This window comes from Phalaenopsis equestris, unplaced genomic scaffold, assembly GCF_001263595.1.
Source record: "Phalaenopsis equestris unplaced genomic scaffold, ASM126359v1 Scaffold000840, whole genome shotgun sequence".
NCBI lineage: Eukaryota > Viridiplantae > Streptophyta > Magnoliopsida > Asparagales > Orchidaceae > Phalaenopsis > Phalaenopsis equestris.
This window is the reverse complement of record NW_018165280.1, coordinates 5344463-5368811: the sequence shown is the minus strand read 5'-3', so window position 1 is coordinate 5368811 and position 24349 is coordinate 5344463. Positions and strand designations below refer to the sequence as shown.

At 32.1% G+C, this 24349-nt stretch overlaps 1 protein-coding gene across 1 annotated transcript; it reads left to right on the top strand.

The window, feature by feature from the left end:
- The first annotated feature begins 2571 nt into the window (after positions 1–2571).
- LOC110031673 lies at positions 2572–23933 on the top strand. The gene is made up of 4 exons (XM_020735004.1): positions 2572–3145; positions 16885–17095; positions 23241–23410; positions 23725–23933. The coding sequence occupies exons 1-4, from the start codon at positions 2795–2797 to the stop codon at positions 23749–23751; spliced, it is 759 nt and encodes a 252-aa protein (XP_020590663.1). The 5' UTR covers positions 2572–2794; the 3' UTR covers positions 23752–23933.
- The last annotated feature ends 416 nt before the right edge of the window (positions 23934–24349 follow it).

Sequence of the window (24349 nt, the reverse complement as noted above, 5' to 3'; positions counted from 1 at the left end):
AATTGCGAGTGTTGCGGGTTTCACCTTGATCACACCATTATGTTGTCGGATTATGGGAAATTGGATGGCTTGTGAAGGTTGTTGCGAGCTAGTTTAGAGTTGGGTTATTATTTAGGAGTTTTTCTTGGTACTTTAACCTATAGATGAGCCTAAAAGAGATGGGAGAAGGCGCACTTCTTCCCTTAGTTGTCTGGAGCCACTTGAACAACTATTATGCCTCCTTTTGAGCAATTGATGCACTCACCTTGATTTTCTTTGGCCTGTTTTTGTGCCACCTATGCGTCGGTGTAGCGAGATCCCCAAAGTCCCTTTTTGTATTGTTGTTGCATTTTTGGGAGAAGATTTTTCATGCTTTAAAATGTTAATGTCTAAAGAATACAGTCTCTATAAAATTAGAGGAAGCATTAGAATCTTGTGGATGCGATATCACATTTACATAGGGTGATTGATATTATTACCAAAGAAATTTTACTTCCCATATGATATGGTGGTGAAACTACCATTTTAAACTAATCGAGCTACTCTTCTCCTCCATGATATGTTTTCATTTATGAGGCAACTTTACGAGCCACCCCGTGATTTCAGCGACGATCGAGTTGATGGGAAATCTAAAAGTTGTCGTGCTTAGCATTTCACAATTCTCTTGTCAGACGAAGATAATTGTTATCAAGTTGATTGCATTTTTTATAATACATGAGTTTAAGTTATTGTAATCAGAATAACACAACAATGACATCTCAATAAAACCAAATACCCACCCAGTTAGAACCGTAACAATGCAATTCTAGTAAACCAAAATAACAAAGCAAGAATACCACAAAAATCATGAGAATAACATTGAAATAACACCTAAATAAGACCACAATAACAAAAGAATAACTCCAAAATAACATAGTAATAACACTACATTAACATCAAAATCCCATTGAAATAACACTGTTGTATTTTAATATTTTTGGGTGTTGGTTTGGGGCTATTTTGATGTTATTTTATCATTTTTTTTGTAGTATCTTAGTGTTATTGTGATGTTGCTATAGTGTTATTGTGGTGTTATTGTAGTGTAATTTGTGTATCGTTATGTTTTCATTTTCAAATAACTCTAGATCATATGAGCAATGCATAAATATTTTTATAGGATGCAATGCTTTTCTCAATTACCCTAAAAATTATTATGTAAGTACAAACACAAAGTTACATGGATGACTTTTGATGACTCTCGATTGCTTTGGTTTCCTTGTGTTCTTTCAATGTTGTGTATTAGCTTGCTTTGAAAGATTCAGAGAAGTACATGAGTTCGCACCCAATGACCCTAGATCCTCTTGAAAAGTAAACATTATAAATAATCTAAACCTTACGAGACTTACATGGCAATAAAGTAGGTGATGCAACGTGTACTTTCAATGTTGTATTAGCTTGCTTTAGGTGTATTGTTGAGGTGTTATTGTCGTATTATTTAGGTGTTAATGATGTTTTATTGCTTTGTTACTAAGGCGTGGCTTTAGTGGTTTTGCGGTGCCAACGACAATATTATTGAGGTGACACATGAGTTATTATGAGAGTGTATCCTAGGTGTTAATGAGTTCTTATAGAGGTGGATGTATTAATGTATTATTTTTGTATTTTTTAAGTGTATTCTCGTGGTGTTATTGTTGTATTTAGGTGTTATTAAGGTTTTGTTTCTTTTTTACTGTAGTGTTATTAAAATATTTTTTTGAGATGTTTATTTGTATCGCGTTGGCGTTATTGAGGTCTTATTTGGTGGTTACTAAGATAATATTGTTGTGGTTTTACCTGTTTTTGAGGTGAATGTAGTATTGTTATTGCGGAAGTACTTCAGTATTTGCAGTGTTATCAAGGTTACTAAGGTTAAATTGGCATAATTTTGTGTTAATTATATTACGGGATTATTGTGGTGTTATTTTCGTGTTATACCGGTGTTATTGCGGTATTGTTGAAGTGTGGTACCGCAATGTTATTGTCTTATTATTGCGGTTGTACTTCAGTCATTATTTTTGACGTATTATTGTGTTTTTCGTGGTTGTATTGTCATATTATGACAGTGTTAATTTTGTGTTATCCCAGTGTTATTTCGGTGTTATCGAAGTGGTACCGCGAAGTTATTAGCATAGTATTGCTCCAGTTATTATTGGCATATTATTGTTGCAATTTTGCTTCATTTTGAGCTAAAATCATATTTTTAAGCTGGTGTTATTGACATATTATTGCTGATGTAACTCGGCCAACATTTTGTTGTGGTGTAGATATGATGTTTTTATGATTATTATGTGATATTACTCTTGTATTATTGTAGTGTTGTTGAAACTTTTATTGAAGTGGTTGTATTTTGGTTTTAATAAGGAGATAGAGCTGACATGTAACATGGATGACTTATGACGACTCTCAAACTCTTTGATTTCCTTTGTTCTTTCATTTTTGTGTATGAGCTTGATTCAAAATATAAAGAAAATTACATGAGTTCGCACCCAAAAACCCTAAATCCTCGTGTAAGAGCTTGTTTGGAAAAAAAAAACCTAGACATCAAAACTTACCGGCAATAAAGCAGGATTTCGAGCGTTCTAGATGAGCAAACAAAAGTCTGAAGTATTTCAAACGAACAATTCCTCAGCTACCGAAGTCAAGCAATGCGAAACCCTAACCAATAATAAAGAAAATAAGGATTGAAGAGGCTGACAAAAGTAATTTTGAGCTGATTCGTGTTTGGTCACATGACAAAAATGGATTCTTTTGCACGTCTGGTCACGCATTAAAATAGAATCCTTTTGATTTTTATTTGATGGACATATTTCCCTCGCCCGAGCTCTCGTCGCGTCCCTCCTACCCAGTCCTCCTGCCAGCCATTCATATGCCTCATCCGTTCTTCGGCTCCATCTCCTGTGGTCAGATTTCGAGTGCACCCCCGGTTTTCTATACCCGTGGGGCTGCCTTTTTCCGCCATGGCAGCCTTCATCGTCGGAGAAGTATTTGTGCCGAGACTTCCGATGGAATGGGCGCTCCCGACGCCGGTGAAAGCATCTTAGAAGGCAGCGCTCATGGAGAAAGGAGCCAATCTTCGTCGGAGGCTGCATCGCGCGTTCCCTCTCTTCTAGCTTCTTCGGCTCCAGTAATCGAGAAGGATATTAAGAAGGTGATTATTTCTAATAACCCCCCTTCCACTGTTGAAAAGGATGTCATGTTTTACGAGGGATTGAATTTTTATGGTGTAGCCTTTGCCGATGCCTTTCAAGTATTTATTATTATTTATTTTTTGGCTAAGGACAATCATATCATCTATTTTATTCTAACTATTTAGGGTTTGCTGTACAAACACTACTCAATTGATTCATGCTTAGTGCTATAGTAGGGATTAAGGCCTTTATAGTAGCTTATGAAGGAAATAGACGATGCAAGATGTTATACTATGAGCTGAACTCGTTTGTGGCTTCATGGCCATAGGAACGCACTTTTGAATCCATTTCTTTCATCTCTTAGAATTAGTTGAGAATTTTTTTCATACTAGTCAGCAGTATATAACTTATGAAATGAAACGTAAGTATATTATGTGCAATTATTTTTGTTGAACTTATAGCCATGTTATAGATGGTTATTCACCTTCCTTCATAAAGCCTTAGAGAAATTTATCGACGTGCTTTAATATTTTAAGGGAATTGTAATCTTGGCATTGAAAGAAGAGAGAGAGAGAGAAGAGTTGCAGGAGAGACGAAGCACAGGAAAAGGGGAAAATGAAATATCTTTTTGAATACTAAATCGATACTACCATACAAGTGTTTATATAAAACTATTAAGACTAAAACAGAGGAATTAAAGACTAAAGAAAAATAATTAAACTATAAGCTGTGGACCCCATATGAACTAGCTTCATTCAGACTCTTTATCAGTCCCCCACAAACTAATAATATCTGAAAGAGATATTGTTAGTTTGTTCCTGAGTTTGTAAAACCTTGGAGTTGGGAGTGCTTTAGTAAGTATATCCACTGTTTGCTCTTCCAATGTTAGGTACTGTAGTGTAATTTCATTAGACTTGATATGATCCCTAATGAAATGAAAGTCTATTTTAATATGTTTGTTTCTTGCATGGAAGACAGGCTTCTTGGCTATTTCCATGCTTGACATGTTGTCATGGTGAATTGGTGTAGGTTCGGGGCGTGGAACATGAAAATTCTATAGAAGTCTTCTCAGCCTAATAACATATGTCACAACTAAAGATATAGCTCGGTATTTAGCTTTTGCTGAGGATCTAGTGTCAGTTGGTTGATTTTTCACATTCCAAGAGAGAATGTTAGGATCTATGAAGATGCAATACCCAATAATAGATCTTCTATCACACACAGCACTAGCCTAACTTGTATCAACATATGTGTGAAGAGTAAGAGAGCCAGCTTTGTAGGGTATACCCGAGTCAGATGTACTTTGAAGATATCTTAAGAGACGCTTAAGATTTTGGTAATGTGACTGAAGCAGTTTCTGAACATTCTGAACATTCTGAACATTCTGAGAGAGTGAATTAATAACAAGCATAATGTCTGATCTACTCAAGGCAAGGTACTGTAGTAACCCAACAAGATGCTTATATAGGGATGGATTAGGAAAGAGTTTTGTGGGGTTGGTTGGAGACTTGGTAGAAATAGTTTGTGGTTTAGGTACATATTTACACACTTTCAATCTAGTCCTGCCTAGTATTCCTTTGACAGAGCTAGTTTGATTGAGGTGATAACCATACGTGGTATGTGTAATGTTGAATCCAAGGAAAGTAGATACCGAATAAAAAAATTTAATGAAAAAGTTATGTTGTAATTCTTGTTGAAGTTGCTGCATCATATCAATGTTATTTTCAGTTAAAAGTATATCGTCTACATAAAGTAGAAAACAAAATATATGAGAATTATGGTTATAGATGTAAAGGGGTGGATTATATATACCAGTTTTGAACCAAATTCGAGTGGATGAGTTGTGAAAGTATGATTCCAGTGTCTTGGAGCCTGTTTGAGGCTATAAATAGATTTCTGTAATAGACATACATAAGATGAATATGTGGGATCTTTGTAATTAGGGGGTTGATGCATATAAATAGTTTCTTCAATACGGCTATGTAAAAACACATTAGATAAATCCATTTGGAAGACTTTCCACTTATAATGAAGAGTGATGATATGTAATAGACGTATGGTTGGAATTTTTGCCATGGGACTAAAAGTATCTGTATAGTTAACTTTATACTCTTGTTGATATCCCAATGCCACTACTTGAGCTTTTTATCTGGCAACGGATTCATCTGCATTACATTTGATTTTGTATATCCACTTGCTTCTAACTACGGGTTGATCGACAAGAGGTACAATCTTCTAAGTGTTTTGTTTTTGCAAGGCATGAAATTCTTCCTCCATAGCGTGCTGCCAATGATTATATTTAGTTGCTTACTTGTAAGTTGCTAGTTCTTCGCATGGAGATTGAACATGTAATAGGTCAAGTATGGTCTTCTTGGTTAGAGATCCTGTTTCAGAACGAGTGACCATTTTATGTTTCGGTGGAGGAGGTTTGATAGGTAGACAATTACAATTGGTGATGTCTTCTGGAGAAGAACTGAAAGATAAGGGATTTTCAGTCTGAGGTAAATGTGGGAGGTCTATTTGGGTTGTAGTGTTAGAGGAATGAATAAGAGTTGAATTACTTATGCTTGTATGTATAGTGGAGGTAGGTATAAGGGTAAGTGAACCAGTGTGTGCCTTGATGACTGCCACTAGATGATTCAAACATCTACAAGGAAATATGAATTCGTTGAAAGTATCATGTCGGGATATGATCATCTTACTAGTAGTAGGATCGAAGCATTTATAACCTTTGGAGTTGGATGAATATCCTAGAAACACACATGATAAGGATCTTGGCTTAAGTTTGGTTCTATGGATGAATGATAACCAAGGAAAGCATCGACATCCATATGATTTTAAATGATCATAGTTGGGTGCAGTTCCATAGAGAAGCTAATAAGGTGATAGGTGTTCGGATACTTTGGATGGTAAGTGGTTCCATAGAGAAGCTAATAAGGTGATAGGTGTTCAGATACTTTGGATGGTAAGTGGTTGATCAAATATATGGCTGTAAGCATCGTTTCGAGCCAAAGAGAAGGAGGAACATTTGAATTTGCCATTAAGGCCCGAGTGGTTTCCAATATATGTCGATGCTTTCGTTTAGCAACTCCATTTTGCGGTGGAGTATAAGGGCATCTCAATTGTTGAATAATGTGATACGTATTGAGTAAACTTTTAAGTTGATGGCTAGTGTATTCTTCACCATTGTCTGTCCTTAGAACCTTTATTGTTTGATTGAACTGGAGCTCAACTTCTTGTTTGAACTTGATAAAATTATTAATGACTTCAGATTTGTTAATCATAGGATAAAGCCAAATATACCTTGTAAAATCATTGATGAAGAGGACATAATATTTGTAACCTTGTGCAAAAATTCTGAGAAAAGGTCCCCATGCATCAGTATGAATTAAAGATAAAGGATTGCATTGTGTGCTGGTAGAATTATTGAATGAACTACTTCGATATTTAGCAGTAACACATGAAGTGCAAAAGGGAAAATTATTAGAAATTTGAAATGTGGTTGTTGAGCTGAACTATTTGTTGATGCGCATGTCCAGTTCTCTGATGCCACTGGTTTAAGGAAGTGGTCACTGATACAAGAGCTTGAGAATTATTTTGAATGTGATATTGTCCATTACCTTAGGACCTTGAAGAAGCTGTTGAGTCGTACGATCTTTTATTTGATAGTCATTAGATAAAAAATGATCATACAATTATTATCAAGTGTAAACTGAGAGATTGATATCAAATTATGAGATATTTGGGGAGTTCGGAGCAACTTGGAGAGAAATAGCTTACGATTTGGAGTTGGTAGGATGTTGGTTCCAGAGTGTTTGATGGGTGGAGTGTGTTCGTTGCCAACCAACACAATCTCAGTTCCTTGGTATAATTCTGGTTGACGTACCTGATGGTAATCAGCCGTTAAGTGTGATGTTGCTCCAGTATCAAGATACCAATCCGAGTGGTTGGACAGAGTAGAGGAAGTAATATAAGCAGCATGAGAATTTGTTAGTTTAGAGGTAAAGGTGTTCTTAGGTTGATAGTTAAGATTCAATCGGTGCCAAAAATTAGAGGCAATATATCCTGTTTTGTTACATATCTGACAGGAGACCGATCCTTGAGCTTTATGTTGATTATTTGGAAAATATGTAGTTCGTTTTGATTTAGTATTTTTGTTGTTACCTTTTGCCCTTGTAGTATTTGCTCTTACCTATGTATGAATATAATGCCATCTGCGGATCAGGATCAAGATTTGCTGGCATGCATTAGTTGAAATATTTATTTCTTTACTGATTAAGAGAGCATATAATTCTTCAAGTCTTTTGGGAGTTGATTTTGTTTTTATGACTGTCTTGAAATCTAGATAAGATGCAGGAAAACCTTTCAAGATATAGAGGATAACATTTTCAGTATCTACCTTAGAACCTGCAACAGATATGTTATCATCAATTCCCTTGATTTGCGTCAGAAGTTGTGACATATGGAGATTTTGCATCGACTCATTATTTAGTTCATTCTTTAATTGTATGACGTGAGATCTATTAATGGCTTGCATGCGCTTCTCCAAAGCAGTTCAGATTTCATGGCAACTTTCCAAATTCAAAACGTAGGGCAGAATAGATGCAGAAATGGTGGAATATAGTGCTGCTGCTAAGTTCTGATCTATAAGCATCCAGCTAGTACATACGAGATTTACTGATGATATACCTGATTCATTGGTAACCATGGGAGGTGGAAGTGAAATGGTGCCATTAAGAAAACCCAAGAATCCATTAGCTTTGGTAATCTTGATCATTTGGGACCTCCAGATTTGATAGTTGTCTGCTGATAGGGCATTCATGATCATCGATTTCACCTTTGACATGAGAAATTTAAGGGAGAGAGGGATGGGGCTTCGAAGATTCTCAGGTTTACCAACCTTTCTAGGATATTGGAGGTGTCGGAGTCATCCATAGATGCGAGGCTTTATTATAATTCAATACCATGAAAGAAGAGTGAGAGAGAAGAGTTGCGGGAGAGATGAAGCATAGGAAAAGGGGAGAATGAAATATCTTCTTGAATGCTAAACCGATACAGTCATAAAGGTATTTATATAAAACCTTAAGGCTAAAACAGAGGAATTAAAGATTAAAGAAAAGTAATTAAACTATAAGCAGTGGACTCCATATGAACTATCTTCTTTAAAACTCTTTATCAAGCATCTTATGGGATGGCCAAGGGCTGTGCCACCTGAGCTAAATAATGTAACCATGCACATGCCTTATGTCTGATATAGTTATGCACCATGCCATATGTTATTTATTCCATCTCTAATACGAATATCTTTTGTTGCTATCTTATTTTCTAGAGTACACTTTCTATGAGAGAATATTCTCCCAATTTTAGGAAGGTTGTTTACCACAGGTGCTCTCTATTTTCCATTGAAACTTGGAGACACATAGTGATATATATAGTTTTATTTTTCTATAGTATGGATATAGTGAATATACCCAATCAGGGGCGGAACCAAACTCTTTTTTTAGGTGGGGCAAATTTATTATAAAAATAAATAAATTAAAAAAATATCACATAATTTAAATTAAGACTTATATTTCATTATCATTGATAAATTAAATAAGATTACAAACAGTTCAATATATTTTGAATTATTTTATAATTTTAAAAAATAATTTTACTTTTTAGTATAAGTTTTCACATTAAATATAATTTTATGAAAGTGCAACTTTCATGTGAAACTCGAACTAAATTCAAAATATTTATTAAAATGTCTAATAAATAAATATATGCAGAATAATTAATAAATAAATTTGCACCTCCAAAGTATTATAATTTTATCTCATTTTTTTATTTTCTATTTTGATTTGCTTAAGTTTTTTTTTAAAATATAGGGGGGCATTTACATCTATACCACCCACTTCTTATGTATATAAACATGTAACATATAAACTTCACATTTTACATTTATTCCACCCAAAATTTTCATATCTTATTTTAATTTTTGTGATATTATTATTTTAATATTCAAAAGGTGAAATACATCTTTTTAAGCATAGGAAAGGTGTTATGTATGTAAAATTTAAAGGTTAGGTGTTAGAACATAGGAATTGAGTGGTATGTATATATATTTCCCAATAATAACACATTCCAACGGTAAAAGCTGAAGCAGCAAGTGGAATTTAGTCCCACATTTTTTGTTAATGAAAAATTTTGCTGTTTAAATTAGAAAATGTCAGAATTCAATTATTCCAAGAACTTCTTTGTATGCACTTCATGAGTTTTTTATAGTAGTTTAAAGAAATATTAAAATATTTTTAAACAATGACTTTAATTTCAGAATCTACATCACTAACTTTAACATTTATAAAAAACTAATTAGTGCAAAAAGGTCGTTAATAAACTTAAAATTAAATGAGCTATCAATTTATAAAATAAATTAAGTCTTCAATTTTAAACTCCAGTACGATAAATTGGGGCAAAGCAATATAATTGAGGAGGGGCAAACAATTAAATTGCCACCTTTTATTAATAAATTTTTAGATTTCAGGGGGTGCAATTGCCATCTCCCCTGAGTACTATGTAGGTACACCCATGTACCCAACCTGCATTGCTATTACTTAATTCTATTGCTTCTTCTTCCTCCCTTGTTATTTTCATTTTCTTGGCTATTACGCAGCTGGCATCAATGCTAGATAGGAGAGTAATGGTTGACGATTATGAGCGAGAAGTTACTGACTATGATCTTAGCTTGAAGGCCCTTTGGGCAACTCAGTCTAGTCTTATGCATTCCCTGGATGAGCTCACTGCTCAGTTTTTTTGGTTCACCATTCAGATGCGAAATGAATTTCAATCCTTTTAAGGCGGGCAACATTACTACTAAACCCAAGGCCTGACAAATGACAACCATACCAGCTAGCCACAAAGCCCCTGCAGTGAATCTGAACTTTGGCGTTCCCATTGACACAATTCACTGGGACAACAAGAAACCTTAGAATATGATGGAGCATATGAACATCATCGACCAAACTTATGATAGATTCAAATCCTAACAAGGGAGTCCCTATGTCTTGTATCTTATCAAGGTAGTTTTCCAACCATGAAAAAATTGTAATGAGCATTTACATATAGAAGATTAACTTGATTGGCAACACTATTGAAACCTTCAAGTATATGAAAATTCCACTGGAGAAACAAGTGAAGTATGTAACTGGTCCAATCATGTTGAAAGGAAGGAAAAACACTTGTTCCTAGTTAGGTACGGATGACACAACTCTTAACACCGAATGCTATATTTGTAACTGATTAAGAATCAATGTTATATTTGCAATACCAACATTGCATGCAAGGGAATTGATTACATCAGAATTTCACAGGCCGGGAGCAAGAAATAACCTAAATGAATCTAACAATACATCGGAGGGCTTGTAGAAGCAATTCAAGACAAGCTTGAGCAATATTCTATTTAGTCTCTATCATAGGCAATTAATTTTGCATATTAAGTAGAATCGCAACTCAATGGGCCTTCCAAGAAAACTGCATTCAGACACTCATAAAATGAAATGCAAGCTGAATTGAACAAAACTATAGCACAAGTCTTCAAATCCCAACTAACAACTTTTGAGAAAATTGGTTGAATGCCTTTTTCCTTTACTTTTATTCTAATAAATAATAATCTGTACAATCTATTTTAGGTAACCTAATACATATTCCTAATCTAAATATATTCTGCTATAAAGAAAGAATATGTACAATTAACAAGAGAGGTAAATCAGGAGAGAGAAATTGTAAACAATTTAAATAGAAACTCTTAATGATTTTCCACCATTCATTTTGTTAAAAACTCCTCAACTTCCATTTTACTACTGTGATGACAAAAATAAAGCTTTATTATTATTAATTATATTAAGATCATTAAAGTCTATCATAAATTTATTAAATATTTCACCCGCTTATGTTGAATAACATCTTCTAAGAATTTTTTTTTTGATTTTCATGTTTAATATATTTTACGTGAACTAAATCTTTACTTTTCTCATCTCGTTCTTTGGCTAGATATATTTCACCCCTTTTAGTATTTAATATATTATAAGGATCACTGAAAGTCGGATTCATAACATCACAAATTGTTTTCTTAGGCTTCATATGAGTCACTTTATATGCTTCCTAATTCTCTAAGTTTTTATATTTAAACTAATTTTTATAATAGAATCTCGACGATATTTAATCTTGGATATCATTATTCCACAAAGTTTTTCCTTTTAATTCTCTAAGTATATCTTTTATAACTTGTTTAATATTGCTTATTACTTTAACCCACATTGCATTAGTTTTTTCATTAACATCCCAAACCTTATGATCTTAAAGTTTACTTATAAAAATAATTTTTTTAAGTGCCCATATCTAATTCTATGACAATATTTTATTGTATTTTATCTTTTAACCATTCATCTTAAAACTCAAAACCAATAATAGATATTGAGTACTTAAATTTGCACTTGGAATGACCTGATAGTCTTTTGAATCTCGACGATATTTTTTTTCGTAAGAAAATAATCAATTTATATTTTGTTAGATCCATTATTATAATTGATAATATGTTCATCTCTTTTTTTAAATATAATATTAACAATAGTAAAATCATAAGCTAAAGTTTAAACAAAATCTAATATGGCTCTATATTCTTCATTAGTCAATCTAAAATCATAGCCACCATTAATGTTTTCTAAAATCTCTTACAACTCTACTGACTTGTTCATTTAAATCTCCTTCAATAAATATTATTTCTTTGAGAGGTATTCTTTGTATTAATTCTTTTAAATTATTCCAAATTTTTTCTTTTGAATATATATCTAAATCTACTGGAGTATGAGCACTTATAACATTAAGAATCTTAGTATTAACAATGATATTTAGGGCTATAATTATATCTTCAATTCTATTAATTTTTATATTATTATATTTCAAATTCTTATCTATAATTACAGCTACACCATTTCTAGTATGATTCCTACTCGAATACCAAAATTTAAAACCTAAGGTATCAATCCCCCTAGCCTTTTCTCCAATCCATTTAGTTTATCGAATGCATAAGATTTTATCTTCCGATGATTCATAATATCCACTAATTCTATTAATGTGCATGTGAGAGCGCCCATATTTTAGGTTCATACTTTAATATTAATTTAATGGACTTTTTTTTGCTGCATCAGTCTATATTGTAAGAACCCTTTCTTATTTAACATTGCACAAATCATACAACACGTAGCTTCTAGGGGACTTCCTAACATTTACAGAATGATTTAAAGGATTCATGTCATGATTTTTCGACAAAATTTTATGCTAACCGTCAACTACATAACATAACCCTCAACTTTTTCGCATCTGGAGCCTGGGACCCGATAACGACAGTGTAAAATCATACGCTTTTTCTAAACTAACAAAAATCATATAGAGATCTTCCTTATGCTCTTTGTACTTTTTCATCAAACCTCAATAAATGTATAACATCGATAGTAGACTTGCCTAACATAGGTCCAAATGATTTTGAAAAATCGTTGTATCACGTCTTAACCTATGTTTAATTATTCTCACCAATAATTTTAGTGTACGACACATTAGCCTAATTCCTCTATAATTTGCACACTTTGTGCAATTTCTCTTAAAAATAAGGACCAAATTATTCTTCCTTCACTCAAATTTTTTTTTCACTTTTTAACATAATATTAAAAAGTTTAATAAGCCAAGAAGTTCTTAAATCTCCAAAATACCACTTTTATTAGGATATCATCAGGTCCTACTTATTTTCCATTATTTATTCTCTTTAAAGTTTTCTCAACTTCTGTTTTAATAATGCGACCGTAAAAATAAATTTTATTATTATTATTAACCATATTGAGATGACTAAAATTGATTATCTTTTCAAAATATTCATTAAAAAGTTTATCACAATAATTCACCTATTTATATTAAATATCATCTTCTAAAAAAATCACTTTTTGTTTTTCATCCTTAATACAACTGAACTAAATTTTTATGTTTCTTATTTTTTGGTTTGACCAGTTTATATATTTCTTTTACTCGCTTTAGTATCCAATCTTTTATAAAAATTAATAAAACCATAATTCTTCGCATCACAAATTATTCTCTTAAACTCTCTATTGTCTACCTTATATTTTTCCTAATTTTTTTTACATTTAAATTAATTTTTTATAACAAGACTTCTTATATTTTATCTTTTCTTGTATAGTATTATTTCATCATCAACTATTTTTATTTACGTAAGCTTTTCCTTTTGATTCTCCAAGTACATATTTTGCAACTTGCTTAATAGTGTTTGATAGTCTATCCCACATTGCATTAGTTTCTTCATCAATATTCTAATTTTTAAGATCTTAAAGTTTACTCATTAAAATAATTTTATGTCTTTTAAGTGCGTCTATCTAATTCTATGACAAAATTTTGTTTTATTTTTCACTTCCAACTCTTCATTTTAAAATCTAAAACCATTAATCAATGTTGGATACTTAAATTTTCACTTATAATGACCTTACAATCTTTATAATCTTGATGTTCTTTTTTATCTTTAGAAAATAATCAATTTGTGTTTTATTATATTCATTTTTATACGTGATAATATACTCTTCACTTTTCTTAAATAAATTATTAAAAATAATTAAATCATAAGCTAAAACAAAATTCAATATGACTCTACCTTCTTCATTAACACTCTAAAACTTCGGTCATTATGAATATTTTAAAAATCTTTTATCACTTTATTAACATGTCCATTTTAAATTCATCTAATAAAAATTCTTTATTGGAGAGATATTTTTTTATTAATTATTCTAGATCATTTCAAAATTTTCTTTTGAACATATATTTAAACATACTTGAAGAACATAAACACTTATAACATTAATAATCTTAGTATCAACAATAATCTTTAAGACAATATTTATATTTCAAATTCTATTAATTTTTACAAAATTATCTTTCAAAGTCTTAACTATAATTACACCTACACCTTTTCTAGTATGAATCATTTATGAATATCAAAGTTTAAAATATAAAATATCAATCTTTTTAGATTTTTCTCTGATTCATTTAATTTATAGAACGCATAAGATGTTTATCTTCATATGAATCATAGTATCTGCTAATTCCATTAATTTACTTGTGAGAGTACCTATATTCTATGATCCTATCCTAATATTAGTTTCATGGACTAACTTTTTTGCCCGTATTCGTCTATAATGTGGAAACTTTGGTTTATTTAACACTAAACCTAGACGCCAGTGCAATAGCCTTTTTAGACTTTTCACTGCATTTGTGTTATACGCCCCGTTGCTTTCAGGGGACGCCCTATCATTTACACATTAATTTAAATGATTCATGTCATGATTTTTTGACAAAATTTTATGTTGATTATCGTCTATTTAACACAATCCTCCTTTTTTCACATTCGGGGCTTGGGACCCGACAATATCGTTGTTTAATGGTTAGTGGATTTTGTGCACACTGCACAGTTATGTCAAAACTTGGTTTAGAATTCATAGATATAATTAAAGAGATTGTTTACTTCATTTTTTTACTATTCTATTTATTTTTTTTCGGGCAGTATTTATCATGGTAGTTATTATTGAACTATATTCATAGGAAAATTTTATTTTAGAAGATCTATTAAACTGTTGATGTTTCTTGGCGCACCATGCATAAAAGCATGTTTTTTTATCTAATTATGGTGAGATTATTGTAAGTTTTTAATCAATAAAATTGAAAGAAATATTTTAAAAATTTTAAAAATTTGTATTATATAATGATGAAAATAATATTTTATAGCATTGACAAAGGAATGATTATATAATTCACTAAACAAGCAAAATAATTAGCATTTAGCTCAAAGAATAAATATTGCTAGCAAATAGCATGAATGTATATTTTTAGCATGCTTGTATTTATTTATTTTTTTTAGAAAGATAAGATTGAAGGGATATTTATTTATAATGATTAATTCCCCTTATATTTCTATGGTTGATCATAATGAATGCTGAATATCACGCATGCTATACATTTGTTAAAAAAAGAATGAAAATATTTGGCAAAATTGTTAGATAGAGTTCATCATCAAACTTGAAATTATAATAAGAAAAAAATTATGTTTATTTATTTTATATTAAATTTTGTATTGCTTGAATATAATTCTCCAGTAAACAAGCAATTATAAATTTTATTATAAAAAAAGTAATTAAAAATATTTGTAAGAATTTTTTAAAAAATTATGTAAAATATATGTGAAAATCATATAATTTGTACATTATGAATTGGAAAAAAAATCATATATTGAATTGTCTCAAATCAACAATCATTTAATTATATATTTTATAAAGCTTGGAATTTTGGTTAGGTTGTGGATCATCGCTTGATTTATAAAGCTTGGAATTTTTTTCAAAACATAATAGCTGTTAAAAGTTCAACTAATTCATGGACTTTAGAAGATTAATGTTTCATGAAATACAGAATATTTTGTAGGTTTAACTTACATTCAAATTGAAAGGATGACATGCAATTTTACATGCTCAATATGGAATATATGAGTATCCCTGTGTTTAAATAATAAAGCTTGGAAGTTAAAAAAATTGAATATTTTGACTTTTTATTTACTTTATAAGGGCTTGCTGCTTTATGCAAATGGACGCCAGGTCACTTTTAGTTTAAATTCTAACTTATAATCACATTTTTGAGTTTTATCAATCGAACGCAAAATAAATCCCAACAATTAGTGCTAAGCATTTGGTCGGTTCGGATGGATTGGCTTTAAGATTGATCAAAACCGATTACAACCGAAATTCATAATTCAAAAAATCAAATCAATCTAAATTTTGATAAAACCATACTGACCAAACCGAAATTTGATTCAGTTTAAATGGTTTGGTTATGAAAAAACTGAAATTTAATTGTTTATTAAATTTTGATTAAGAATAAAAATTATAAATTATATTGTTTATCCACATAATATTGATTTGATTTCATGAATCCTTTATCTATTTCAATCAAACATTAAATATAGTAAAAATTTTGATTTTTTTTGTTTATTCGACAAGAAGTTAAAATATAATATTTTTTTTTAATAAAATATTGAATTTTCAATTTGTTTTATTAAATGAAAATTAAAACCGAACCAAAAACTAAAAACCAATTATAGAAATTTTAAAAACCAAAAACCATGATTTTAAAATTGAACCGAACCAAATAATGCACACCCCTTCCGATAATTTTGTTTGATCAAAATGCTTTCCATTCTCATGAGTAATGGTAAAAAGCAATAGTTAACATATTCTTCAAAGTGAAAAACAAAACTAGATAAAATGCAAAATTAATGAAGTGATTAATTTCAATATCCTTATGATTAGATCTGTTACTTTTGCATATATTTTGGTTAAATTAGGAAAATTTGATCATATTTTTGTTGCATTATTTTTCTGTTTGTGGTTAAATAAGAACTACTGGTTTTTAGTTTACATTACTGAGTGTTACTTGAATTTTGGCTTTGCACCAATCAACTCTACTCATGGCATTTTATTTTCATCTGTCAAAACATTGGCCGATACTTTATAATTCTACATGATTCCCTCGGATGAAAATGGCTTATCCTTCATGATCCTTGCTCGTCTTGGTTTGATATCCTTTACTTAAAACTCCTTTGAAACTACTTTCTAAGTTATTAAATATAATGAAATCAATATGGCGATTGTTGAACTTCAAAATATTTCCTCTAGGATAGGTTGTTCAGAAAACTGCTGCTACCTTTGCCCCAAGGGCTTCTACTGCATCTAAGAATCCTGCAGTACCTGGAACTGCGCTCTACACAATCTTTGAGGTTCAAGGCTATGCTTCAATGTTAATCGGTGGCGCCCTTTCTTTCAATCTTATATTTCCATCAAATGAACCTGATATATGGAGGCTGATGGGGATGTGGTCCATTTGGATGTTCAGTAAGTTTCATTTACTTTTGTTTAATGTTCACACGTACTAGAGCCTTTTAATCACTTTTGAGGTTTTTTCTATAAAGGGTAATACTTTAGGGGAACTTAATTTGATATAAGCCAGCCGTATTCCAATTGAATGGGATAATTCATAAGTCGTAAAATGATATCAAAATGCAATGCTAAATCATGTTAAACCGAGAGGTAATAAGGCCATAACTAATTTTGTTGTTACCATACCTTCAAAGCCAGGTTTGGGGAGGTGTTTAAATGTGTAGTTTTACCCTGCATTATTCATTGGTTGTTATTCTTGCATTCCAAATTATTAAATGGTTAAGTTGTCTACTTCAATTCCTTTCCAAACCCTGCTTTAGTTTGGAACTTGATGCGGGACATAGTTATCCAACATATGATCACCTACCTTATTTGAACATATTATCATCTATCGAATTAAGATTAATTATATCATAAATGTATAATTAGTAGTTGTCCACCCTAATATCGTCTAGGCCAAGTTCATCCAGTTTCGTTGAACAACATGGGTTGGTTTCAAGGCTAGTCAACCAGGTAAGAAGGACCAATAAATGAAATTCGCTAGAGACTTAATAAACGTATTGTTAAGATCAAATTGTCCGATGCTATTTATTTTATCATACTAGCCCAAAGTTTGGAAAAAGTCTTTTATGTCGCCAAGGCTACTCATCTAGGTCGCTAAGGCTACCCCTCAAAGTTTACAAGCTACACATTAGAGCTCAACAAGCGCTAGTAAAGCCAGTGATAACTTCATATGAAAGTATTTTCTAGAATTCATCATGAGTTCTCTATATAATCAAACAGCTATAAGCTAGCTAATTTGATTTCACAAGAAGCACTTGATAAGTGTTGTTATGAAATTTTATTAGTATTGCTTAAATATAGTTCTTCTTGCGGTGTTGTGCTTCGATTCAAGCCTATAAGCAGAATATTTGAGGATGAGCCTGAGACATTAAATCATTCACATAAACCTTGTATTTTCTGACAATATAGATATATATATATATATATATATTCTCAATCGTATTCTCTCTCTTTTTTTAAAAACTTTGTTAGTGAGGTATTGTGGTCGCTCACACACAAATTTAAGTCCAACAACATGTACTTTATTTAGAGGTTTTTTTTTCATTAATGGTTTGATTTTTATGACGACTAAGCATAATTTATTTTGATTGTGTTCCAAAGATGATGAAATTCTCCTTATAAATAATAAGGTGCTTAATAATTAATACACACAATTGCGAACACAACGCTTTCCCTCCTTCTCAACTCGATTTCCCTCCTTTTCATAGATTCCTCTCTCTCTAACTTTTTCTCTACTTATTGAATTAATTCTGGCCGAGAAAAAATCCTTTGACTTATTTTGTTACGCTTAATTTGCATCAAGTACTATCAATAATGAATTATATTTTTTTTGTGTATGCCGTGTGAGTACTAATTTCTTCTCATTTTTTCTCTTATAAATCTAACCATCCTCTTATTTTTCACACACCTTCCACATTTAATACATGAGTTTTTTATCCCGTCAACATTTTTTTTAGCTTGATAATCATCCTTTTGAATAATAAAAAACCAAAAACACTTAAATTCTTACTTTAGTTATTCATGCATGCGACTCACTCTAACTAAAATCCTTCCTCAATTTTTCTCACCTAAATATTCCCCCCATCATTTATTCCTTACTAATTTTGTTCAAAAAATCCTATCTCAAAATCTAGATTTAAGCATCTTAATTATTCAACTAAACACCCTCTCATACACATTTAGTCCTTGCCCACCCGCCCCCCTGCCCCCCCAACCCCACCTCACTTTATCTTTCTAACTCCCATTATTTTCTCTTAAAATGTTTCCACAAGTTCTTTCTCAAAATATGTATTGACTTACTCAAATACTCTCTCAAAATTCTGTCATTATTCAAACATACCTCCTCTTCTTGACTCAGATTGAAGCCCTTATGTTGCGATTCTAAAATTCATCCCTACCACTTAGTCATTTTATTGGGTCATATTATCAATCATAATCATTCCAATTTTTACTATTATGATAATTGTGATTATCATCATATCCAGGATGGAATAAACAATCATACTTTGACACATACTCATGTTTCCTAGAATGATTTTTTATGGTGAGCATTGTATGATAACTGATAAGAAGTATTAAGTCATATTCTTCATATACCTCCATTGTATTTATTGTGGCCCTCATCGTTGATATTATCATCTATCACGTCATATTTCTCATCAAACACATTATTGTACTAGCCTGACTGCCTGAGTAACCTTGATGAATCTCCATATAAATCTCATCAAATCTAATATATTAATAAATATTTCAACCAATTTAGAACTTCTGATGATTAATTCAATGATAGAATAAAATGAACTAATTATATTGGGGAATTGAAGAAATATGGAAATCATCTTCACTTATTCGTTTATCCTCTCCAGTCTCAAATGCTCTACCAATCTTTTAGCTTACCTGTCTCGCTGTCTCCGCCCACCTTTGTTTAGGATGATGATGACCAGTCCCCTCTTTCTAAGCCCGGTCTTGAGTTTAAAGCTTGTGCCTAGTCTAATTCCCTAGTCTGATCTAGCCGTCAAGCTTGAACAAAAGATCTTAGGGAAATTTACTTATGTAGCCACAATTTTTATGCATTTACATATCTCACGCCTAAATTTCATATTTACACACATAGAACTTTGATGCTTTAAAAATTTATGCATGAAAAGTGTATTACAGTTTTAAAAAAAGGATAGTAGTGCTGTTTTTTTATGTGGTATTAGTGATTTAATTGTTGTGTGTAAATATGAAAGCTTAGGTGTGAGATATGTAAATAGATAAGAATTGTATGCTGCGTGTATAAATGCTCCAAGTTCGTATTAGAGTCTGATGTTGAGGTTAAGTAGGAGAAGCCTCTAATCATTGTTGTTGCTCCTCAACTTCTATATATGGAAGTATAGGTTGTCTTCTACCCCTTGTATCGTTGCTTGCTCTATGATTGCGTTTTTTAAATCTTGCAATTGTCTAAACCATCTCATGATTCTTCATATTAAATGTTATACTTTGTGAAAACATCCAAGTTTGAAAGTACCTAATTTCTCACCGGTTGATGAGGTTGAGTTGTACTCTTTTATTGATATTGTTCCACATTACCTTAAGATGGTTATAGGATGTTCTTTAATATACCATAGTTTTGCCTTCGTCCATAGTGTTAAAAGGTGACTTTGTATTGTTATTATTAGGGATGACACTAGATAGGATATTTGCACAGTTAAGCCCTATTTGAACTCTTATGTGATTTACTAGGAGCAAATTCGACTCACAAGCTTATGGATCAGGTTGACACAAATATTCTTTGGGTCAGGATTGGGTTAGGAATATTACCTAGTTTAATTTTTTGGTTTGGGTTAGAAATCGTAACTAAAATTTGACTCGAAATCAACCTGTTAATTCGAGATTAACCCGAGATTGACATAAAATTGACTCGAATTTGAATTGAATAGAGGTTATGTCTTATGTTAAATGTGTTATGGCATGTTCAGGTCAGTAGGTTGAAGGAGGGTTGGTTCTGGTTGACGTTCTAACCCGTCTAATATTCGGGTTAGGGTCAAACAACTTTGTGTCAGGTCAATTTTGGGCCCACGAACGCAATTTGACACCCCTGCAATTTAACATTAGATGAATGATTCCATAATCAAATTCTATTAAAAACCAAATACCCTAATTTCTTTGTGGTGAGAAACAGAGCTAGTCAGGTACTCAACAACCATTAATGTAACTTAATAATTGAGTTGACATCGGAGTTAACCTAAACCACAATTGGCAAACCAAATATTATTACCAAAAGTAAATAAGTGGTTACAATCAAACACACTTGAAAGAGAAATAATAACAAGCGCGACACAATCTCACACTAGGGCTCGATCTTTAGGTGGTGTTGGTCAACTAGGTGGTTGGGGAGCAGAGATAGATGGCTGAAATGAGGTTGAAATCACGTTGGTAGTGAACCGGAGGGCTAGGACAATGAGGGCAGCAAGTGGGGTGGCAGGTGGATCAATGATGTACGGTGCTGGAACGACTAGGGGACAACAAGAAAATGGCAAGTGTGTTGTTTTCCAAATGACAACAGTGTTACAAATGACTCGACAGTAATCAAAACATTGAGGGGAGGGAGGGAACCATGCACAATGAAGGACTGCTCCAAATAGGAGGGAACCTGCACAATGAAGGACCGCTTGATCCTTCTACTACCTAGACTGAGCTAGTTGGCATGTGGCATAAAGACGCATTCGTTGGAGCTTTGACCTCATTCTCCTATTTCCTCATTGTAGTCATATCAGCCACACTGAATGTTTTAGAAATGACATAATATTATAACAAGTCATTTCTATAGGTGCTGACATTCCACATATGCATCCAATTTTGGCACATCCTGAGTTTAAGTTGCATATTAATATAGATTCCTGCTATGTAACTCTCAAGCTTTTAAGTCTGAAACCTTATTCTTGCACTTCTAGTAATCAGCAGATTGTAGTTTATAAACTAATATGTTAGGAGAAATCAACACTGGATGAAATCTATGGTAGGTTGCACCACTTTCACTAGCAACCACTCAGGAGAGACCTCTTCTTCACTGATATGACTTGGATCCTATTTGAAGAATTTTCGTCCCCATCAAGATCCTAAGACAATTTTCAAAGTTGTGGTTCATCTTTGTTGTCAAGACATCTGATGTTGGGTGCACTTTTGAACCGAATCTAATATTCGATTAACTCCATATAAGCTTCCAAAAGTAACACAATTTTCTCATCTTTGACTAGTTGGACCTCCCTCAGTAGGGGCAACTCAGGAGGTAGACTATATATTTGAGAAGTTTGAAATCTTCTTATCTGAAGTTGCCCTATGTTAAGTATAGCTTCTTAAACTCATGGCTCTTTCGGATATACAATGCTAATCTTGTTGATGCTCCTTCGAACGTCTGCAAAAAATGTAGTTCGATCATTACCTCAGGAGGGAGATACAACTTAAGCATTACTCAATGTTTTGTATACAACTCTCGAAGGGAGAAATGCACGTCCGCGACTTTCCTGAATAAAATTACGTCAAAAACTGATCTAAAACACAACAAATAATATATATAGTCTTAGTGTAAAGAATAGAGGGAACCTTGCGCAAGGAAGGACTGCTCGATCCTTTTACCACCTAGATTGAGATGGTTGGCATGCAGCATCTATCGCGTCTGCGAGGGCGTGACGCCACCGCGTCATGCATAGGCGCCCCGACGCCCCCTGACTTCAAACATCCAGTTACTTTTAAAGTTTTTAAAATTGCACCAATAATATACAATAAAGTGCAAAAAAATAAATAATCTAATGTTAAAATTTTAAGCTTGAGACTTTATTATTCATCCACGTATGTTATATTTTAGGTTCTATGTTATTGATTTTATAGTTAATATGTATACAAATAATTCAAAACAATATATGTTCATTAAAATCACCGCTCTTTATATTTATCATAACTGACAATATTGAAAATACCGATTTTTTTTCCATTATTATTTATTTAGACAATAGAATCCTCTATTGAGATTAGTCAAGCCAGGTACTATATCGATTACATAATTGTCATACATAATTTCCACTTCAACATTTTCCACAACAATAGGGAATGAATGCATAACATAATTGTCCAATCGTTGCCTATCATAATAGGATTTGGTTGTGTATGAAATATGTAATCATGTTTCTTCATTAGAGAGTTTCGTTATTAACGATTTGACTTTTATGAAAAAATCATCATGACTTATTTTGATTCATGGCCTTCATTACTTATTATCATTTCTTAAGATGATGAAATACTTCTTGTTAGTAAGTTTATGTTTGTATATTATAAACATTATTGATGATTAACTCAAGCAATTGCAAGCAAGGTCCCTTCTCTCCCTCCCTCTCCCTCCCTCCCTCCCTCCCTCTCTCTCTCTCTCTCCCTCTAAGAATTCTTTGTCAAAAAATTCATAGAATTATTCTGCTGCAGTTTATAGCCATCATACACAAGTTCATTCAATTCCTTATTGTTTTTTCTTAGCATTCCAATTATTTTGTTTGATTATCTGCAGCTATTCCTTCACTAAGAGCACGAGACTGCTCCAAGAACGAAAAGGAAGCTCTGAATTACTTATTTCTTCTGATACCATTACTCAATGTCCTCATCCCTTTTTTCTGGAAATCCTTCGCGGTTGTTTGGTCAGCAGATACCATTGCCTTCTTTGCATTGTATGCTTGGAAGGTAATCTTATTTTTATTTCTTAGTGAATTTACATATCTACCACATAGTTCTTATATGTTTTACATATCTAACTTCTGCAACTTTCATATTTACATTCATAACAAAACTATGCATGAAAAGGTTTATTTCACTTTTAAAAAGTAAGTGATAATGATATGCTTGATGGAATGTTAAAATTTTGGGTTCTATGAATGTAAATGTAGAACATTAGGTGTTAGATATGTAAATACATGAGAATGTGTGGTATGTATGTAAATGCCCCTTTATTTATTTAATTGCCAACTTCGATGAATAATTTTTATTTCTGCTTATAGATGGGTTGGCTTCAAAGGGCAGAGTGAACTGCTTGCTTACTCCCAATAAACCAATGTAAGCCACATGCTTACTATTACATGTGTTAAGATGAATCAGGTTTCAATTCAGTGTACTTTAATTGAAAGATATATTCCTCAGTTTTGATATTATGTACATTATGGTGCTGTACATATAAACAGTTTTGTTTGGTTTTGGAAAAAAAATATTATATCAGGATTCTGCACGTAGAGTTACGTGCGAAGTCCAATGAAATCACGCCACACACGTGAAGGTGAGAAAAAAAAAATTCGGCCCGGTAACACGGGGGAATATTCCTCCCGTGTTATCAGGTGTTATGTGTGTTATTAAGTGTTATTGATGTGTTATTGTGTTATTATAACACCAGTAATATTCTCAGAACACAATAACACATGAATAACATACAATAACACATGAATAACACAGGAGAAATATTCCCCTGTTTTTCTTGGTTTTGGGACAGTTTCTATATATTTACATATCTAACGTCCATAATTTAATTTTTTTCATATTTATAGCATTTAATCTATGCATGAAAATGTGTATGTAAATACATGAGAATTGAGTGTTATGTATGTAAATGTCATTTAGTTTAATGCACGCACA

Bases quoted from the DNA above. Each gene is read 5' to 3' on its own strand.
- LOC110031673 (XM_020735004.1), top strand. From the start codon at position 2,795: ATGGACATATTTCCCTCGCCCGAGCTCTCGTCGCGTCCCTCCTACCCA. The intron at 17,096-23,240 runs GTAAGTTTCATT...GATTATCTGCAG, and splicing joins GTGGTCCATTTGGATGTTCA to CTATTCCTTCACTAAGAGCA. The intron at 23,411-23,724 runs GTAATCTTATTT...TTCTGCTTATAG, and splicing joins TTGCATTGTATGCTTGGAAG to ATGGGTTGGCTTCAAAGGGC.